We start from the raw sequence: 23,105 nt of genomic DNA, 5'->3' as shown, positions 1-23,105 counted from the left end.
CATACAATAACTAATACTACATGGTTGAAAACAGACTCCGGGACAGGCGGGAACTGAACTCATGCGGAAGTGGCTTTAGCTTTTCAGTGCTGTGCTTTAACCCGCTGTGCCACCAGGGAGGGCCGTGTTTTTAAATATTTTTTCCACTAACTTATTGTGACATTAGTAACACACTATCTTGATAACTCTGGATAGTAAATCTAGAAAACCAGGTAGCATGAGTTTTCCAGTAGTGTTCTTTTTCAAGATCATTTCCATCCTAAATCTTCTGTATTTCTATAAAATTTCAAAATTAGCCTCTCAATTTCTAGAAACAAAAGTCTATTGAAATTTTTATTGGGGTTGCATTCAATCTATAAGTTAATTTGCAGAGAAAAGATATCTTAAGTAATATTAAGTTTTCCATATACATTTAATGGTTACATAATTTAAATGTACCTGGTTATTTTCCTTAATCTCTTATTATTTGCTTTTTAAAAAAACTCAACATTTTATTTACTTATTTTAATTGTTATATTCAAATTACATCTATTCAAATAGGAAAATCCCAATATACAAAGTCTTTGGAATCTAAATCTGTTGTTTGTTTCTGTTAATATTAATTTATACCAGCCCCTTCCTTTTAAGTTGAGTTCGTATTTTATTGAATTTAACATGTGGAAATCCTAACTGTCTAACTTGGGCTTTCTTATTCCACAATGTATTTATAATAGCTTCTTCCAGAGGTAAGGGTGAGGGACATGCTACTTACTGGAAAGAGAGAATTTTATTCATCTTCCAGTGCCAGTATCCTAGCTTGATGCAAACTGCCAGGTTTAACAGGTTCTCTTTATAGATACCAAGGCTTAATTGGGCTTACAAATTTGGTTTTCCAACTGATAATTGATCAGAGTTTGGTTTTCCTTATGGCCTTTTTTTTTAGAGTAGAGAGGTGGAACTAACAGAGATTTCATTTTCATTTTGGAAAAATAATGTATCAAAATCATGATTTTATTTTTTCTTTGCTAAAATTTTTTAACATTTCTGTGCCAATGAAAGGAACCTTTATAGCATATAGTTAATTATAATGCTGCAAATGGACAACTTCAGTAGGCTTTTAATTTATAATTTATTGTTAAAAGATCTCAGCTAAGGCCCTCCCTGTGGTGCAGCAGGTTAAAGCACTGCATTAAGAAGCTTAAGCCACTTCCACATGAGTTCGATTCCCGCTTGCCCCGGAGGTGACCACATGGCGCGGCAGACCTCTCCTGACCTGCCCACTGATCCCCTCAGCAGTGTATTTCATAGATCTGCCTGTTCTGCTCCCCACTCTGTTTCTGGTGAAGCCTCTCACTGCCCCTGAGCCTCTGGTCTGTACCCCAGTTCTGCATGCACAAATAAATAAATCTTAAAAAAAAAAAAAGATCTCAGCTAAGATCGTGACACAGAAAAAAGTTTTAATTATAAACCTACTAAAAATAGAAAAATGTGAGGTCATGATATTTTGGAATTTATAGGCATCTCATAATAAAGGCTAAAATATGACCAGTTTCGGGGCCCTCCCTGGTGGCACAGCGGATTAAAGCACAGCACTGAAAATCTAAAGCCACTTCCACATGAGTTCGATTCCCGCCTGCCCCAGAGGTAACCACATGGCGTGGCAGACCTCTCCTGACCCGCCCGCTGCTCCCCTCAGCAGTGTACTTCCATGATCTGCCTGTTCTGCTCCCTACTACGTCTCTGGTGAATCCTCTCACCCTTCGCAACTCTGGCCTGTACCCCAGTTCTGTATGAATAAATAAATAAATCTTTAAAAAAAAATGACCAGTTTCTTGAAATGAGGTGATATATAGGAATAGTCTATAACCTCTATAAATCAATCCTTTAAAAACTTATCCTGAAGGAACCTGACAAACAAAATAGCCCCTTGGCAGTACTCATGTTCCATTTAATTTTCCCTTGAGGAAAGGAAAGACAAAATAATTTCAAGACCATTAAACCAAATTACTAAAGTTTTTGAATCACTATCTAAAAATTAGTTCATTTAATTAATATTTCTTTCTTAAAACACCAACACAGATGTTTGGCTCCTCTACCTTGAAGCTCTATGCTTTTTTAAAAAGCATATTCTTTACTAACTGAAGAACTAATGGTTTTCTCTACACTTAACTTTAGCATATACTAACTAGTAAATCACTTATAGAATAACCAGTTGGGCCCCCACTGGTGGTGCAGCAGGCTAAAGCACAGCACAATGAAGCTAAAGCCACTTCAGTAGATTTCAATTCCAGCCAGGGAGGTGACCCACATGGTGTGGCAGACCTCTCCATGTGGGTCATGCCCACTGCTCCACTCAGCAGTGTGCCTGTTCTGCTCCCCACTTGGTCTCTGGTGAATTCTCTCACCACTCCTGCACCTTTGGCCTGTACCCCAGTTCTGTATGCATAAATAAGTAAATCTTTTTAAAAAAAATAACCAGTTATCATTAGTGCACTGGTGAACATTTTCATTTTTCATGTGAATAATATTTTTAAAACTCATTCAAATAAGAATACTGACTTATTAAAACACCATTAAAATATTACTATCGACAAGAGAGAAGAATCTAATGTTAAACAACAGCATGGGCTTGAATGAAAACAGAATCTATATATTTATAAAACAACACATTGAGTGCTTATCAGTCCAAGGGTATCAGAAAGCAGCAAAAACCATGCATGCCTTTTTTCGCCACAGAAATATTATTCACGTGAAAAAGGAAAACACCAGTGCAATAAAGGTAACTGATTATTCTATAAGTAATTAACTAATTAGTACATGAAAAATAAGTGTAGAGAAAGACTTAAGTTCTTCAGTTAATAAATAGCATTGAAAACACTAGAAAAAGTTCCCTAAAATAGTTTTTGTAGTTTTATCACCAATTACAAGGAATCAGGAAATTACCTAATTTGTCTTCATTATTTTATGAGAAAATTTATCTTGCAAAGTAATACAAACATTTTGAAGCCAACTAGAAAGTCTTCTGCTTTCTGTATTTTACAGATACAAAAAGTGATTATTAAATACTGAGCACAGCAATTGATGTATCATGTGGATTATCTACTATGTGTTGCCCTATCTTAATAACTGAAAACTAACTGAAAAACAGTGGTATGAATACAGACAATAATATATAACTAAACTTTTAACAATGACATTCTCAGAAAGGTTACTTACAAAACTAGTAAGATAATCTAGTATATTTTAAGAGTGAAAAGTTTTTTCCCCTTTGTGCTTTTAAAATTTTATTTATATATATTAAGAACTGGATATAGACCAGTGAGGACCAGTGTGGGGAGTGAGAGGATTCACCTGAGACAGAATAGGGAGCAGAAAGGCAGATTTACAATACAATACAATACAATATACACTGCTGAGAGGAGTGGGCGACACAGGAGAGGTCTGCTGTGCCATGTGGGTCAGCTCCCTGGCTGGGGATTAAACTTGTGCTGCAGTGCTGTGGATAGCTTCACAGCACTAAGACTAACCCCTTGTGCCATCTGGGGGAAAACTCTTCATATTTATGTGAAGTGATACATATTTCTGACAGAAATAGTAATGTTATTGGCTGTCTATCCTATTAACTGTGATGTCTTAAGAACTAGAGACATATCAGTAATTACTTAATCTCTGGAAAATAAAACAGATTCTTAAATAAGGAGGATAACCTGAAAGAATTGTAAATTACCTGTAGAGATGGTCAACAGACACATGAAAATATGTTTATCACTTATCATCAGGGAAATGCAAATCAAAGCCACAATGAGATACAAACTCAAATTGCCCATGTAAAAAAAAAGGAAAAAAAAAAAAAAAGAACAGAAACAAGTGCTGGTGAGGCTGTGGAACCCTCCTACAGCTTTGGTAGGAATGTACACTAGTCCAGCCCCTCCGGAAAGCAGTGTGGAGGTTTCTCAAAAGACTAATATTAGACCTACCATAGGATCCAAAATTTCACTAAATATCTACCCCAAAACACAAAAAAACTAATTTGAAAGGAAACCTGCACTTTTATGTTTATTAGAGCCCCATTTACAATAGCCAAGATATGGAAAAAACCTAAATGTCTCAAAACAGATGAATGGTCCAAGAAGATAGTGTGTACATACATACATACATACATACATACATATATATACACACACACACACTATCATGTATACACAATGGCATACTACTGAGTGATCAGAAAAGATAAATATTATATCATTTGCAACAACAACAGATGAAGCTGGAAGGGGTTATGCTAAGTGAAATATAAACCAAGAGGAGAAAGATAAATACTGGATGGTGTGTCACTTATATGTGGAATCTAGGGAAACTAAGCAGAGTCAAACAAAGACACATTGTAAAACGAATCCTTAAAAACTGACTGTAGATCTGATGCATCCAAGAGGAGAGGAAAAGAGAGGGAGGGATGAGAACAGGATCAGAGGAAGTGCGGAAAGAGCACAATGGTCTGTAGTAGAGGACTATGGGTGCTTTGGTAGTAGAAAAGCTATGATAACCACTCAAGTAAGGGGAGATATCTCATATTGTCAAAATAGTAATGAAGATGTAAATACAATGCTACGTTATTAATAAAAAAAAATTACCTGTAGAGTACAGTTCATCATCCTTATTATGTAATCAAACTGCTGATGATCTAATATTGCCCGGTTTTGCTGGACATGCAAACCCAATTCATCAGTGAGACACTGTCTTGCTGCCTTTCCTTTAAGGGCTCTCAGTGCAGCAGGAAGGGTCTAAGGACAAGAGAGACAGAAGTGAATGAAAGGGTACAGTTGGAAAATATTTAACTTTCAACCACATTGAAAATTGAGTACGTAAACCATTTAACAGAGTAGTAAGTAGAATTAAACTTCAAAAAAGTTAATTTGTTATTAAAAATATAACATAGATGGATATATAATTCCTTTTACTTGTAAGCCAAATTAAAAACTAAGTAGAATAAAAAATAAGTAGAATAAGCTTATGTAATAAATTTCAAACCATTAACCTTCTCTCTCTCTCACACACAAACACACACACACACACACCCCTAATCAGAATCATGGTCACCAAAGTGATTGCTGATTCAGATCTTCAAACAAGACCACAAACACCCTTCTTTCAAAAACTGGCCATGTTTCCATGGCTAGAATAAAAGTAAAAATTAAAGTGACAAGAAACACAAGTGTTTCAATACTTTTAAACTGATTAGTGATTTAATCATGTCAGTTCTAATACATAACTGGAAAATTCTACAATCTCTTTTCCTTAGTTCAAAAGCAAAAGAAGATAAAAGGACTTAACAAGAAATCTCTGGGTTCACTCATTAAAACTATTTCACTTCACTCCCATATAAATGCTTTTTTCATTCATTATTGAATGTCTAATCAATCTACTTAACAGTAAAGTATGTAACAGGTTTACCTAACTTTGAAGACGAAATTTGCTCTTTGTTCAAAAGCCCAAGAGTAAGAGGTATAATGCTTTTACAGACAGTTATAACAAGAAACAGGACATGAAAGAAGAAAGTAAGGGAAGCAAAAGAAAGTCTGTAAAACTTCCTAAACATAAGAAAAAATAAAGCATAAGAAAAAAATGCAAACCAAAAAAACCCTCAAAATATAAAAAGGATTGTGGTCATTTAGTGTAAGGGTAAAAACTTAACCCTTTACAGGCTTTACTGTTTCTGGGTAGTAGATGTTCAGAACTGTGGTAAACCACTGAGAAAAGGTAACATACTGTATTACAGAAGGTAGGAAAATGTACATTAAGGCAGCACATTCAAATCAAATGCTACAGTTTCTATTACTTGTAGCTTATTCAAACCAGGCTTTTTGGAATAAGTAAATAAAATACATTTAAACTACCAAGCTTCTAAAAACACAGGCCCAAATACAATTTAATGAACAATGTTCCAAAGCCTTAAGGAAAAAGAGTGACTATCAATATTTCTATGGTAGCCATAAGATTTTAGATATTATATTTTAGATATCAGACAATGTTTGTTGGAAATGATAAAAAAAAGGTACTTAATAATTAGTGAACTAGAGGTCAGCTGACCTACTGAACATATAAATCTGAAGGGGAAATGAAAGTTTGCTTGGGAAAGATGGCATTTTATTACCTTTTCAGTCTCCAGTGTTTTATTTTCAAATATGAATGAGATGCAGTTTCTAACAACTTCCAATCTCTGTGCACTATTGAAAACTGTTGTCACCTTATCCATTATTGAAACTAATAAAGGAAAACAAAGAAAACATATACATTTAACTCCTTTGACAATTACAAAAGCAAGGGAAGATTATCGTTTAGGCCGTTATAACTATTCTATGACCAGCACTTCAGTTTTATTTTCTCCTCTTCCTCTCTTTGTCACAGGCCTTGAATGTATTCTTATTTGATCACATTTTTAGGTTTTGAAGTGTTAAGTCAGTCATAGTATGCTGAGGATAATTTCACAACATAAATCCCACTTCTACTTTGAACTTAATTATATTGCAAAGTAAAATTATATTAAGCAAAGATAAATAGGTATTTTTAACTTTAATTCTTAAATCAAGACACTCATATTTTACAGCTGCTCTTAAAATCTAAAGACATAATCTTTTCACATCCCCCCATAAAAAAGACTGCATTATCTCTTACACATATAAGATTCCACATTCATGATAAAAATCCTTAAAAAATGAGGCTAGATGTAATTTACATCACATTAATAAAGGCCATACATTACAAACCCATAGTTAACATGGTACAATGGAGAAAAAGCAAAAGCCTTTCTCTAATATCAGATATAAGAAAAGATGAAATGTTACCATTTATAACAAAATATAAGGACACAATGTAAGAAGCTATAAGGAGCATGAGGGAATTATTATGTATGGAATAAAGTCAGAAAGATAAAGATAAATATTAGATAGTTTTACATATATAAGTAAAATAACGAATCAAGGTAGATGAACTAATAAAACAAACAATAATCAAAGTGAGATTTCTGAGGTTAAGAGGGAATGAATGGGAAAAGGGATTAAAGGGTAAGTGATGGAGCAGAAGAGGAGAGGTTGTGTATATCATCAGTGGATGTGAGGAAATCGAATATCCATGTGGTGCAGCTGTTTACAATCTAGCACTTTCTTAAAACATCAGAGACTTACCTTATGATCTAGTAATTTACTTTGTATTTAGGTATATATCCAAGAGATCTAAAAACATGTCCACATAAAAATATACACAGGAATAATCACAGCAACATTTTTCAGGGTAGCTCCAAAGGAGAAACAACCTAAACAGCCACTAAATGAATAATGGATAGACATGCAGTTGGATATCACTCATCCATAAAAAGCAATGAAGTATTGATACATGCTACCTAAATGAACCCTGAAAATACTATGTTTAAGAAAGAAGCCCTCACAAAAGATCATGTATTATCTTTATAAAAAAAAATCCAGAAGAGATAAATCTATAAAAACAGAAAATAATGTTTACTAAATGCCTAAAGCTAGGAAAGAAGTAATTTTGGGGGAAGAAGGAGAGTAACTGCTAAAGGCTATTTCTATTTGGGGAAATGAAATGTTCTGAAATCAGATAGTGAAAGTGGTTGCACAATTTTGAATAAAGAGACAAATACATACCAACAGGTGGACCTGCTGGCACAACACATCTCTTTTCCACTCGAGAAGCAGGCGGTGCATTTTGGTTCTTAGCAAGATTTTCCTGTATTAATTCCTGTACCCGGGTTTCATTGATCTTTGGGAAAGGAAGAATATGAACACGCAAGTGGGAGCCTTCTGTTGGACGTGGAACTTTCTGAAATGCCATATGAGGATTTGGATTCTCCTGCAACATTAAATATAGGTGAAATTATAACAAAGTTAAAGTAATAATGGCAAATTGTCAGGAAGGGAATGGGAACTCAGGGAGACAAACTGAAATCAGACAGATGGGAGACTGTACATACTTTCAGATATAGCCCATGAAATATAAAGTGCCAGAATTTTATGTCTTTTATGATCTACCAGCAGCATCTAATGTAGCTGACCACTATTCTTACTCTTCCAAGAGCACTTTCTTCACTTGGTTTCTAGGTCTTCTTATTACATCTTTTGTGTATTTTTTCATCTCTCTAATCTCTTAATTAGATCGATACCCCAAGGATTCATATGTTCCTAGGCCTCATCTATTTTTACCTACTTCCTTGGTGATCGATCACTTCCTATCTCATATCTTTAAAAAATAAAACACCAATGATTCACAAATTTTTTATCTTAAATTGAGATTTCTCTAATGTGTATATATAGTATTTCTACTTGGATTAAAATAACATTTTTAAATATATGCCAAAAATGGAGAAATCTTTACCTCTTCCAAATCAGTTTTCCATAGTGTTCTCTACATTAATAAATGGCCTTTATTTTTCCAATCACTCATGTAAAAAGTTTAGTCATCTTTTTTCTCTAATACCTAATTGTCCATTCTTCTGAAAACCTTTTATTAGCGTTTATACCTTTAAAATGTTTATCACTTGAGCTCGCTTTAATATTCCCAGCATTACTCACATTAGCACAGCACTATCATCTCTTAATTGGCCTCTCTGCTTCTACTCTTGCACCTTCCCTCACTCTGCAATTAACATTGCAGTAGTCAACTTGAAAATGTAAGATTAGGGCCCTCCCGTGGTGCAGCGGGTTAAAGCACAGCACTAAGAAGCTAAAGCCATTTTAGCATGAGTTCAGTCCCAGGAGTGATCCACATGGTGCGGCAGACTTCTACCGACCCGACTGCTGCTCCCTTCTTCAGTGTACTTCATCAGTCAGCCAGTTCCGTCTCCCACTGTCTCTGGTGAACCCTTTCACTGCCCCTGCACCTCTGGCCTGTATCCCAGTTCTGTATGCATAAATAAATAAATCTTTTTTTTAATGTTAATATTATAACTTAAATACTCTGTTCATTCAAATAGCTTTCCATCTCATTCAGAGTAAAGTCCAAAGTTCTAAAATAATTTAGATTTTATGAGGTCTGGCCTTTCTATAAGATCATAGTGCTGTTTCCATTATTTATTCTGCTCTAGCCACACAGGCCCTTCTTGTCCCTGCCTCAAAGGCTTTGTATTTAATTGTTCCCTCTGTCTAGAATGCCTGTCTCCATACTAATTTATACAGCATCCTTGCTACCTTCTTTACTATTCTATCTAAAATTATGCCTCAACACACGCCTTATCCTTACTGGTAGATTTTTTTTTTTTTTTGCACTATCCAGTCACTTGGTTAGGTAGGATTATATTTCAAATACTACAGAGTAAAATGTACCAATTTTATAAAGTTCTTGATGGAAGGTTGCTTTTCTACCATTCTTACAACAATTCTAGCATTTATCCTTTGCAACCAGAAAATTCCATCCTCCCACTCACCCCCAAACCTGCATAATTTGTATTTCAGATTAAAACCAAAACTATCCTATACATCCTTTAAATTAAATTGCCAGCTATCACCTATTAGAGCTACTCCTCACAACTTCTTTAGGTTATTCAGACCAGAGCTAGATAAAGAAGAAATTGGTCCCAACCATCTGCATACCTCAGTAGCGCAATGAAAATAATTCTTCTTTGAGTATCAAAAAATCTATGCTTTAATTTTGGCTCTATTTGTTATATGATACTGGATAAATAAGTTTTCCCAGTCTATATGCTGGAAAAGTATATAGTTATACTTCTCTTACAAGGTTCCAGAGAAAGTGAAATCTGATATAAAGTATGTTTTTGCCAAAGTACCCCTCATTCATACTATGTAGTTTTTCCTCATATCATTAGCAAAGGAGGAAAAAATAAGTAAACCCCTAAGTCAAGTCTTCATGATGACCACTTTCTATGTCCTAAAATTATGATTAGATTAGGAACAGACAAATATCATTGGTCTGCAGATGCTGAAATTTAGTAATTTTCTAAAAGTACTAAGTTTACTCTTTAAGCACAATGCCTACACTATCTGGTCTATTAAAAATTATAAATATCATTTTTTAAAGCTCACTTATTATTTTTTTTCAGGTTGGACTAATAATTCACATAGGATTTTAAGGTGTTACTCAAAATCATTTAAGGTGTAGTCTATTCAGGTTTTTACTTATTTCTTTACAATAAAATGAAAACTTTAAATATATTTTCATTATATAAATTATTTTCTAAAACACAGAAAAGTAGAAACATCCTTGTGATACCCATATCTTTCCTAGTTATATTTTATCTATTTGTTATTATATATTTTTCTATATTGTGCCAAGATGACTTAAGGTTGCTTCAAAATTAAGGACATAAATTACTTCTAATCAAAATCTGGTAATGTAACAAGCTTATTCTAAACTTTATTTGGAAGACTAAACATCTCAAAAGAAAGTAATCCTAAACAAGAATAAATGGAACAGTCAAGCTTCTGAACATCAAAACTTACATAAACTTTTAATAATAAAGAATGCCAACTGTTGTCACTGAAAAGTTGAAAGGGTTAATAGAACAGAGAACTCAGAAACAACTTTCTATGAAAATGTAACAAGCAATAGGTGACAATTCATTCAGCAGTAAAGGTTAGAAAGCTCAATAAGAAAAATAGTATAATGGAGCATTTTAAATTTATTATCTCTGATGTTAGACCACCTGAGTCAAAACCTAGTTAAGTCACTTAGTAGTGGTAGTGGTGTGACCTGTTACAATATCAATCAACTTATCACTTGTGTTTTAGTTTCTGATCTGTTATGAAGATAGTAATATAGTACCTACTTCATCAGGTTCCTGCAAGGATAGGATGAGTTATTTTAGTAAAGTTTTTTAAGCGTACACACATACCACACACACTTCCCCAGAAAAAATCTGAAAGTTGTTTAACCAAAAGTCCAGGGTACACTCACATGAAAAATCGCTATTCATAGCATATTCAATGACATGACACTATCTTTCTCCTAAGATTCTCATCACATCATCACTTACTTATATTTAATAATAACAAAAACAATAATAGTACTCAATAAGGGTTTAATTAGAAATTACTTATTAATGATACAGCTATTTGTCACTGAGTGTTTTACTCTTTTAAACAATTTGAAGATTATAAACCAAATACATATACAATTTAAGTATTTAAAAGCTCATTTTAAAAAGGAGTCCAAAGTAAAGGCTATCCTTTAGTTGTAGAAATACTCAACACCAAAGACTGAATCCATCAGGTAATGGCTTTAAATGACAAACAAATTCAATTGTGTTTAGAAGATTCAATTAAGTTCAAATCCAAAAATCTAGTATTTGATTTTCTGGCTGCTATGTCTGTACACTGCTGCCCTCTAATGGGCAGCATAGTAAATATAAAGGATCATATTCGCCACCTTATCACCAAAATTGGTGACATTTGAGAAGAGAACAGAAATGAGAGAAGTCCATAAATTCTTAGAAACATCTGGTTTTGTAACTCCAAATGCATCTTGATTAATCCCTTGAAGGTCACTGAATTCATTAAAAACTGCAGCCCAATTTTGCTGTTAAATTTTCTTACTGAAAGTAGAAAACTCATAATTTTCCAATAGAACAAAGAAGTAATCAAATTTTCACCTTTTCACCTTTGAAGAAATATAAATGTACAGAAAACTAAAAACATTGAACACAGTTACAAGTTTGTCTGAGGCAACAAGATGAACTATACAAGAAAGCTGGAAAAATGCTCTACTGGATAATAATTTCCAAGAAAGCAATTCTGTTTTAAGAATAAACTATACTTGTGGGGAGTATTAGTGATCTTCTCAGACTTGAAAAAATTGCATACACCATCTGTGTTGAAACATAGATGTCTCTTTTCTTTCTTCTTTATTTTTTAGCAAGCTAAATGACAACATGCCTAACGCGTAAAGAAAACAAGGCTGAGGATACACTTTAAGTAAAAGCAAAGTACAGCAAAGCAAAACAAAACAAAAAACCAACCCTACTGTAAATTCAAAGTAGGCAACATGTACACTGGGTAAAGGAAATCTTCTTTCTATACACTGGTTGCAGCAATGAAAAATCACTGTGAACTTATTGGAGGTTCCTTTATTTAGGCATTTAATGATTACTTAATATGCACCAATTATACTTTGAGATAGCAAGCTACATGAATACCTTCAAATACAGCCAAACCAAAACAATGCTTAACAGAAACTGTTAATAATGACAAATTAAATATGAACTTTTTAGAGTTGTTTGAGTGTAAGTATAGGAATAATGGAATAAAACATTCTCAAATTTTCATATTCATAGGCTTTTCAATGACCACCTAATTGAATTGCTGTCCCATCCTTAACATAACTAATGTATTGTATTGACTTTAATATACTGGTTGTCCTAATTCAGGTTACTACTCATATTTTTGGCTAGACAGTTATTTAGTGGTGGTGGTAGAAGAGCAGTTATCTATATTAGAAGCATCCTGGCCTCTACCCACTAGATGCAAGTCATACATCATGTCTAGTTGTGCCAATGAAAAGTCTTAAGACATTGCCAGGTTTCTGGGGTTGCCCTGTTGGAAACCATTACTCTAACTCATGAATTTAAATGGAGGCTTTTTATTCTAAAATAAGTATTCTTTTCACAAGTATCAAGGGAGCACATACTGACTAGCTAAGAGATCTATTATCTGTAGATATACAAGCTTAAGTTATAAGATACCACCACAAACACAATGGCTAAAAACATCTGATACCAAATGTTGGTGAATACGTAAAGGGAACTCTCATATATTGCTGATAGGACAGCAAAATTGTACAGACACGTGGGGGAAAAATCTGGCAGTTTGTTAGAGAGTTAACATTTTATTAATATCTATCCCAACATCCTGCTCCTAAATATCTACTGAAGAGAAATAAAAATTTATGGTTACAGCCCTCCCTGATGGTGCAACAGATTAGGACACAGCACTGGAAGCTAGCTGCAGCCACTTCAGGGCGAGTTCTATCACCAGCCCTGGAGGTGATACACATGGCACAGTAGACCTCTCCTGACCTGCCAGCTGCTCCCCTCAGCAGTATACTTTGTCAATTCTGCTCCCCACTCTGTCTCTGATGAATCCTCTCACTGCCCCTGCACCTCTGGCCTGTACCCCAGTTCTGTATGTCTAAATAAACTTTTTAAAAACAATTTGTTTACACAAATGTTTAGGGTAGTTTTATTCATAACTGTCAAATTTACTCTTTAGTTGGTCAACAGATAAATACAATATGGGTACATCTAGACAATGAAAAACTGCTAAAAATAAAGTAAAATATAACTGATATATGCAGTGTGAAGGATGAATCTGAAGTGCATTATGCTAAATAAAAGAAATAAAACTCAAAAACTATGCAATCACACCATGGTAAAGGCAAAACATTATTGAGACAGAAAACAGATCAGCTGTCAATAGGAGGAGGAGGGTGTAAGTGGGCATTATGAGAGTTATAAGAAAATTCTGGGGGTGATAGAAATGTTCTAGATTTTTATTAGAATGGTGGTGGTTGTATAATTTCATTCATCAAAATCCAAAGGGTGGTACATTTAAAGGGCAAATTTTACCATACATATGTCATATAAATCTGACTTTAAAATGAATAAATTGATGGGGGGGGTGCATTGGGCTGGAGGGTAGATTCATTTTACCACAATTATCTAAATAAGTTACTTTTGTTTTGACTTTTTTTTTTTTTTAAGATTTATTTATTTGTGCATACAGAACTGGGGTACAGGCCAGAGGCTCAGGGGCGGTGAGAGGCTTCACCAGTGACAGAGCGGGGAGCAGAACAGGCAGATCGACGAAGTACACTGCTGAGGGGAGCAGCGGGCGGGTCAGGAGAGGTCTGCCACGCCATGTGGTCTCCTCCGGGGGCAGGCGGGAATCGAACTCATGCGCAAGTGGCTTTAGCTTCTCAGTGCTGTGCTTTAACCCGCTGCGCCACCACGGAGGGCCCTGTTTTGACTTTTTTGAGGCTGAAGAGGATTGCAATATTTTACTTTCTTCTTATAGCAACAACTATTAACAACTGGCAAAGAGTACAAACATCACTAATGTAAATTACATCTACCTGGTAGTCAATTTAACTTTCTGAGAAATGGAAGGGGTATATCTTATGTGACTTAGAGTAACTATCTTGTACACAGATTTTATTCTACCATTAGAGTTTAAAAATACTTGTTTCAATATTAGGAAACGAACTATCATTAAGACACAGACAGAAATATCTTATTATTTTATAAGAAAATCCAAATCCTATCATTTTTCCTTCAACTTTTAACAAAACCATCAGATAAGTTATACAGTCTAGCAAATATTTACATACTATTGCAGATGCATAGCAAATTAGAAAAACTGCACCATGGAAAATAGTAAAGTATGTGTCCAGCTGACTTCTTAATGTCTTAGAATGGGGTTTTAGAAAGTTTTTGTTTTGATCTATTATTTTAATGTTCTAATTTTGTGTCCAATTAATGATCTTTTATATGATTATGTCAAAAATCACAGAGGTAGAGCATAATGCATATATCAGTTATATTCCACTTTATTGTTGAGTATAATTAGTAAATGCCACGCAGGCAGTGAAGATTCTAAAAGTCAAAATAGGCAGAAATAGTAATGACTGGACATGGAAAAATAGCAACCTGGCCAATAATCTTCATGGTATAAACCTAGCCAACACCTGAATCCATTTCTAATGGTTTATTATTTTCCTATTTCATGACAACTTCTCCTACCCCTCCTCTACTAAAGTCACCAAATATTTGTCCTAGTTATTCAGGAAATCCCATAAAGTTGAAAGAGCAGCTAATCTCAATTACATTTCATTCTACTCTTGTCTATTCACATTCCTACTTTTTTACTCACTAGATTCATTTCTGCTCACTAGAAAGCAACATAAAGGAGTGGTCTGAAGAAACTGGAAAATTTAGGTTTTTCTTTGAAGGACTTCAAAGGGAAGTAAAGGAGAGAGACTAGATACACATACCAAACCTCAGTACAATAAAGTATTTACAAACATCTGAATGGAATCACCAGGTCTCAATTCTAACTCAATCATAAGGGAACAGTCAAATTATATGGTTGGTTCTTGCTTACCAAAAGGGAATTTTAGAAATGTGACTTAAAAAAATAGACTAGTTAAAAATAGAACCATCTGGATTATTTCCCTTGCTTTGAGACCATCTTTTCCCTTCCTGCAACTTCCTGCATGACCCAAGAAAGTAACTCTTCCATCATTCCCTGCTTTTAAATTCGTATTCATATCAGAAATGTTAGGAGCATAATGACTTTAAAATCTTAGAACTAGAGAGAATCTCAGGAAGTCTGATGACAATTTACTGGGATAGTCTCAAATTTTCCCATTCAATATCTAACCGAATCCTCTTCTCAAGGATCTAAGGGACTAACATGCCTAGGAAATGCCTGACACTAGCAGGTACATAATAAATGAATAGAATACATAAATGGCATAGAACAATATTGTGGAAGAAAAAAGTTGAAAAAGTCTCAAGAAATGTAGAATACATCTGAAGGTGATTTCTAGCACTTACTTAGCAATACAATCTCTCATGGTACCATTTTTTTCTTTTTATAAGAAAAGTGTTTTTGAGGGTAAGAGCTGCGTTATTTTACATTAACCTTTGAATACATAATTACTAGGTATTTCTATTACAGCTCTTTGGCTTAGTGTTAACTTTTATACTATAAAATTGAAGCTCTAGAATGACAAAGAAATTTTTTTGCCATTAAAGTGACTTGGCACATTTCCCTACATAAACTGTGTACTCAGTCATGTAAACCTGTTTCAGAATCCTATTCTGGTCACTGACTGGCTATAAAATTTTGCAGTCTGGAATAGTCCTGTAAAGACCTAAGAAATAATCATTCATCTATTAAAGGGACCAGTACAGAACCTCGAACTTATTCCCATTTGATATTTTGCTCTACATTGACATCCCTCATTGAATCATAATGGGCAAGGGGAAAAAAAAATCCTATTTTCCCTCTATCTCAACATCTGTTGTTCTACCTATCTCAAAAGGGTTATTTTCAAGATCAAGTGAGAAAGCACATTAAATCTTTACAAAGAATAGAGAGTAAATTCAGTCACTGGAAACACCACTATCATTGTGATTGGACATCGTTTAACAGAATGAAAGGAAAAAAACTGTGGAATTGAGTAGGTGAGAATTCCTGAATCTTAAAATGCTGGATTCAGTCAATTAAAGCTATATGATCTTCAGCCAATTACCCCCAACAGAGGACTGACACCCATCTTACACTGTTGTTATACGAATTAGAGATTATACATATTTATAAAGTGCCTAATTCCAAGCTTGATATGTCTTCTTTTTTTTTTTAAAGATTTATTTATTTATTCATACAGAACTGGGTACAGGCCAGAGATGCGGAGGATGAGAGAATTCACCAGACAGTGGGGAGCAGAACAGGCAGATCGATGAAGTACACTGCTGAGGGGAGCAGCGGGTGGCTCAGGAGAGGCCTGCTGCCATGTGGATCACCTCCAGGGCAGGCGGGGATAGAACTCATGAGGAAGTGACTTAAACTTCCCAGTACTGTGCTTTAACCAGCTGCGCCACCAGGGAGGGCCCTGATATGTCTTCTTAAACACTCAATATTTATTACTATCAAAATAGATCAACAGAAATATCTCATGTGGTTATGCTACACATTAGTTCTACACAGCCATTACAAATGACAAAGAACAGCAAAGAACACAAGTTTTCCTTTTGATGTCTTTTTTTCAAATTTTAATTGATTATTCAAGAAACACACTTGTTATATTAAATGCAATATGTGGAGTGTAGCGTGTCAGTCCAAGAGATAAAATTTAAAATAAGTTCAGGAATCAAATTTAAAAATAACTGTATATAAAATATATTTCATTATTTCTGGCTTTTGGTTCTTAGATTTCAAATACATGTCAAAGCAGTGACTAATAACCTAATGCCCAAAAAGGTCCACCTATGCAAATAATTAAACCAAACAATACCAGGATACTGTGCCCAAATCCTTCTCAACTATATTTCCTTAAAAATTACATGTACCTTTAACTTTCCCCTAGACCACAGATTCCACTTACTTTTCTTAGTAAAATAATTTAACTGAAAAGCTTCAAAAGCAGCAAACCATTAGCTGCAAACCACTTTTCTACCAGTGATGTCCCTCTCATCGTAGGTTCTCTTTTTTCCTGATGTCTGAATGATTACTTTATATAATCACAAACTTAACACATTTCCTTTATATAAGTAGTATTTTCACCTTTTAGTTTCTATAGTCTCTTGCCAGTTTGTTTTGATCTTTTCACTGCTTGCCTATTCAAAAATATATAACTCAAGCAATTTTACTGATCAAATTCACAATTATGGTACTAAGTTAAAAGCATTGGTAATTTCTGACTGAGGTAGTACTTGTCTTTATTGAGTTAAATCTTTATGTCTTAAAGTGCTCAGTATTCTTAGAAAGATTAAGCCCTAAATGAAGACCACAGTGACAAAATGGAAAATAATGACAAAGATGTTTTCATTCTATAGCGATTAACCAGAAAAATCACATTGGTAAATAAGGTCTATTTTGAGGCACAATACGAATTATAATATTTTGTAACTTATGGTTCAATTGGTTTTAAGTCAGATTAAAAAGGTTACCACATGAAAGAGGATGTTTTTAGTTTTTCAACCAAAATATTTTATTAATATTTTTTAGAATACTGACCGCCTAAATAAATATACTCAACTTACATTTTTGAATAACTGCTCGGCGAGTTCTCTAACATGTTTTATCATCTTCAGTGGGTTATTTTCTTCAACTTTAATTCGCTCTACTTCAAAAGCTACCAACTTGGAAAAAGAATCAAATGGTAAAATGTCAACTCCAAAATATGCTAAATTAGAAAACTGATAATTTCATGCAAGTTATAATCTAAAAAGTATCCAAAGTACATACCATTATTTAAAATAAAATAATTATTTTTATGGGGTTCCACCTCTATTCTAGAGTTATAAAATCAACTGAGTCCTTATATGATCTCTTGCTCTCTCCCTAATGTGCTGGGGCCCTGTTTCAGAGATACCTGCTTTTATTTTTTTCAGAGAGTCGAGAAGGTTAGAATGTCTCCAAACATTTCCCTAACTCACAAAATATGAACCAAAGGTTCAAGTCAGGTTGCTCAGGCTCTAGTCCTAGCTCTGTGGACAGTGTGATCTGGAGTCATTACTGAGCTCCAATTTCTTCACTGCTAAATTAGATAACCTAAGAATAAGATAACCTTTAGATTCCATCTAGTCCTCAAATTGTATGAGCTTTAGGTCATTTCTTCAAAAATTAATTTACTGGGAGAATTGCATGAGTATATACACTTACAGTGGAGAAAAAAGTATTCGCAAGAAAAAAACTTAAGCGGGGGAAGAGGAGCAGAGTGAGTAAAAGATTTTTGAAAAAGAGTATTATAAAGATTCTTCCTTCTAGGAACAAATAGCTTCACTGTAGCTGACAGACATATGAAACTATGGCTTCACCTATTTTAGGTCAAGATTCACAAAGACTATCAAGAAAGACAACAGGCTTATTTGGTGGGTGTGTAGACAACACATTATGCAAGCTGTTTCTCAAAGATCTATAAGTGTGGTAAGCTGACATAGGTTAAATGAAAAGGATGATCTTTTTCATGAAAGCAAACATTATTTTCCTATAAAAGAACATGCCTATGCAAATCAATAAAATGGCCAAGTTGGGTAGAAGGAGAAATTACTTAGGCCTGGTGTCTCATTCCTTGTACAAGTACAAATAAGTAGCTTTCAATTAACAGTAAGACACCAAATATCATCACTGTATATGGGCAGAATACAGAACTAGATGAACTCTAAAAGGAGACTTAACGCAACCTTGGATAGAGTCCTTCCTTTATAATGGTTTCCAATCTAAACTGTATGTGTCTATATGTACACACATACGTACATATGTTGTGACATAGAATGAGAAGTATAAAATAAAACTTAATCAAATTTAGTTTCTCTCTAAATACTACTAAGTCAAGATAAGAGCAGAGTATAAAAATGGAAGGTCATGATTAGATTGAAAGGAGAGCATTCTAGGCAGAGCAAGGACTTAGAAATTTTCTGACTTGTTAGTTGAATGAAGCTGACAGGAAGTTACTAAGAAAATTCAGATAGAAAAGAAATGGAAACATAAACCAATGTTACTTCAAAATGCTTCAGAACAATAAAATGTAGGAACTGAAGAGGACTTTAGGGAGTATCTAATTTAATCACATAAAACATATTAACAGTTATTTAGTGCAGGATCTATAAATTAACATATGTTAATATTAGATGACTAATGATCAACAACATTAAATGCTGGTAATGGAATAATCAGTGACAATAACTAATCAAAGAAAGGTTGTATACCTCCAGACAACCTCTCCTAAATCTTCATATATTTTGTGTTTTTACTAACTAAAGCATTTGGTGCAGGTCTCCATGCTCAGAACTGAAGCATGCACACTTCTTTCATTCTTATCTGTGAATACTTAATTATATTTACAGAGAACAAAACATCCTTAACTGAACCAAGAATCTTTAAAACTGATTCCTATCATCTCTATCTAAAACAAAGATGATCACTTACTATTCTCCACTATCTTGGGTGCTAGCATATCTTTTCTTAAATAGATTTAAATAAACTGTTAGATCTATTGGTGCCAACATGGTGTTCCTTCAGAAACTGAAGTTACAAATAACATTCTATCCATTAAAATGAGCTGCCGGAACACAGTTAAATGATAAATGGAAATATAGTTTAAAATAAATCACAACTAATACAAATCAGCAATCTTACCTTCAGTCACATTAGTCTTAATTCTCTCTTTATAGGACAATTCCTTAAAGACAGCAAGTAAAATCTATTGTCTATACATTTAATATCTCTTAAGGAAGCTAAACAAATGTTGACTATTGGTCAGTCAAAATACTATAGGCTAAATCATCTTTCCAGGACACAGATAAGACTAAATGTAACTGTAGTTTAAAGTAACAAAGCTATACATTAAATTGAGCCTTTTTATGAAACTGATAAAAGAACCAATATACTATTACTTTCCAAAAATAGGAGTTCTATATATACATTTGCTCTCAATTTTAAAAAAGATTTTAATCAACTATTTAAAATTCAGTTGCTCAAGATTTTTTATATACATCTGACACATCCTACAATTACTTTTTCCCCTAATTTTCATAACCTACACTTTAAATACCAAGATCAGGTAAGCATAATAGTATATAAATATCAGGATTATTTGATATTTAATTCATAACATTTATAACTTTAAAGCTTTCAAAATACTACTTTTCTACTTTCAACTAGCTTTTTCTATAAATAGTACATTTATTTGATAAAAACTATACCTCATCAAAGAGATCACAGGATCTATATGGAGGGCCTCTTTCTGAAACAAAACCTGCAAATGCCATTCCACTGAGAACTTTAGTGAGAAAATCATTCTCAACCAAACCACGCTGTCCCAAGAAAGCTGTCTGTAAAGAAAGAAAATTTGAGATGAACAATTTATCATTTAGTAGCATGTGAATGGTCAAAGAATAAATACAAGAAAGACAAAACCTGAATAAATGTGTTGTTATAAATACATTTTTAAAAAGTTTTGAAATCTTGAATGATTACATGTATTGGGAAAAGAATTTTTCTATAAAACAGGAGGAAAACTGAGAAACAGTCCATTTAAAAAGAAAATCAATTTATATTTAACATATTCTAAAGGAAAACATGCCAATTCTAAAGATTTAAAATTATCATCTAACCATATAATGCAGCGGTTTTAAACACTTTTGATAAATTAAGGTAAAAATATATGGCTAGGGGCCTTCCCTGGTGGCGCAGCGGGTTAAAGCACAGCACTGAGAATCTAAAGCCGCTTCCGCATGGGTTCGATTCCCGCCTGCCCCGGAGGTGACCACATGGCATGGCAGACCTCTCCTGACCCGCCTGCTGCTCCCCTCAGCAGTGTACTTCATCGATCTGCCTTTTCTGTTCCCCACTCTGTCTCTGGTGAAGCCTCTCACCGCCCCTGAGCCTCTGGCCTGTACCCCAGTTCTGTATGCACAATAAATAAATCTTAAAAAAAAAAAAAATATATGGCTAAAGGCAATCAAGTTGTTTCGTTAAATTAGAAGCTGTCTTTTGGATACATACAATGCACAACTGTATCTTACCTTGTGAAAATGTATTACTGGTTCAGAGTGAATCCTTATAAGCTGTAGACATGATCTGTATCCTTGGAAAAGTTGTGCAAATAATCTAAGAAAAACGGCACGCACTTCTTTATCCTGAAAATATAAGAAATATCTTGAGTCAATTTCTTTAAAAACAAATGAAATATCACAAAGTCAAAAAGTTGGGAATAATCTGAGAGATTATTTTGAAAATCTGCCTATGCTTCCTGCACTCTCAGTCTCATTTGTAATAGCCTGAATAGTGGGTAACTAGTCTATCCCACTGTTGGACAGCCTAGGCTATTAAATAGTTATTTCTTATATTTAACCCAAATGAAACTTGTCTCTGTTTATGCAATTTTCAGCATAGAATAAATCACTGAATCTGCACTTAAACCAGTCTTAGACTATTACACTCCTGGTCCGTGTGCTGTTCTGTGACTCTTTCTTAAGCAAGTCACAAGATCAATCAGTGGCAATTCTCTTAAGCTCTAACTCGGTACATTTTTTTTTTTTTTTTTAACTAAGTTGCCCATATAACCCTCGTTATGTCCAGCTTATTTAACAAACATACAGATGAAAGGACAGCTAGCTTTAAAAGTTTTGAAATTTAAATATTAAACTTCTTACCAGCATTTTTGAGTGGGATAAAGCTGTGCGTGGAGGAGGGAAAGCATGATCTGCTACTTCCAAATCTGGGTGCAGAATCTAAAGTAAAGAAGGTTTTGTTATGGAAAAGATCTTAATGTCAATAACACCTATTATTTGGTCTATCGGGGGTATTAATAGATTAATAAGTATCAGTACATAAATTATGACATATTCCCTCCATGAAATACAACACATTTAGATGACATAGCTTTGTACATGAAGTATAATGAAATGATCTCCAATAAAAATTATCTATAAAAGTTCTAGAAAAACATACACAGTATGGTCTCATTTATTTTAAAATAAAACTAAATAAACCTTAAATCTGCAGATGTACAGGCACATATATATATTTGCACGCACACATATAATTGAAAATATAAGTTTTTTGTATGCGTTTTTCTTTTCTTTTTTTAAAGATTTATTTATTTGTGCATACTGGGGTACAGGCCAGAGATGCAGGGGCGGTGAGATTCACCAGAGACAGAGTGGGGAGCAGAACAGGCAGATCTACTGAAAATACAATGCTGAGGGGAGCCACAACTATTTTAAGAAAGGAATATCTAGGGCAGAATTATTTGTCTACATTGTTGAAATTATTTTTATTTATTCATTTATTTATCCATACAAGAACTTGGGTGCAGGCCAGAGGTGCAGGGGCTGTGAGGATTCAACAGAGATGAGCAGAACAGGTAGATCTACTGAAATACACTGCTGAGGGGAGCTGGTGAGACAGGAGAGGTCTGCTGCACCATGCTGGTTAGTTCCCTGGCTGGGATCAAACTCTCTGAACTCGGGCCACAGTGGCTGGTGGTAATTTTATAACACTGAGACTTTAACTCCTGTGCCACCAGGGAGGCCCCAAAGATGAAATTTAAAAAAAATTTAAAGATTTTATTTATTTATTCACATAGAACTGAGGTACAGGCCAAAGATGTGGAGGGTGAAAGGATTCACCAGAGACAGAGTGGGGAGCAGAGTGAGGAGCAGAACAGGCAGATAGATGAAGTACACTGCTGAGGGGAGCAGTGGGCATGTCAGTGGAGGTCTGCCGTGCCATGTGGAGCTCCTCCGGGGCAGGCGGAAATCGAACTCATGTGGAAGTGACTTTAGCTTCTTAGTGCAGCGCTTTAACCAGCTGAGCAACCAGGGAGGGCCCCAAAGATGACATTTTTAAACAAGCACTTGTTTTTATGTT

The 23,105-nt window shown here is 34.3% G+C and overlaps 1 protein-coding gene across 3 annotated transcripts in view; it reads right to left on the bottom strand.

Moving 5' to 3' along the window:
• Nucleotides 1-23,105, bottom strand: part of SBF2 (SET binding factor 2) — a 315,525-nt gene that overhangs the window by 136,992 nt on the left and 155,428 nt on the right. For all 3 annotated transcript variants that reach the window (XM_004683051.2, XM_012725460.1, XM_012725461.1), the window contains exons 10-16: nt 21,887-21,964; nt 21,257-21,370; nt 20,435-20,563; nt 17,771-17,869; nt 7,644-7,848; nt 6,134-6,243; nt 4,614-4,763 (exon numbers count right to left, since the gene is read on the bottom strand). In XM_004683051.2, the coding sequence (XP_004683108.1) occupies nt 4,614-4,763; nt 6,134-6,243; nt 7,644-7,848; nt 17,771-17,869; nt 20,435-20,563; nt 21,257-21,370; nt 21,887-21,964 (885 nt within the window). The remainder of the gene's footprint in view (nt 1-4,613; nt 4,764-6,133; nt 6,244-7,643; nt 7,849-17,770; nt 17,870-20,434; nt 20,564-21,256; nt 21,371-21,886; nt 21,965-23,105) is intronic.

The sequence above is a fragment of the Condylura cristata genome, unplaced genomic scaffold (genome assembly GCF_000260355.1).
Source record: "Condylura cristata isolate star-nosed mole 26May11 unplaced genomic scaffold, ConCri1.0 scaffold00015, whole genome shotgun sequence".
NCBI classification, from domain to species: Eukaryota; Metazoa; Chordata; class Mammalia; order Eulipotyphla; family Talpidae; genus Condylura; species Condylura cristata.
The sequence above is the reverse complement of the archived record's forward strand: the minus strand, read 5'-3'. Positions and strand labels throughout refer to the sequence as shown.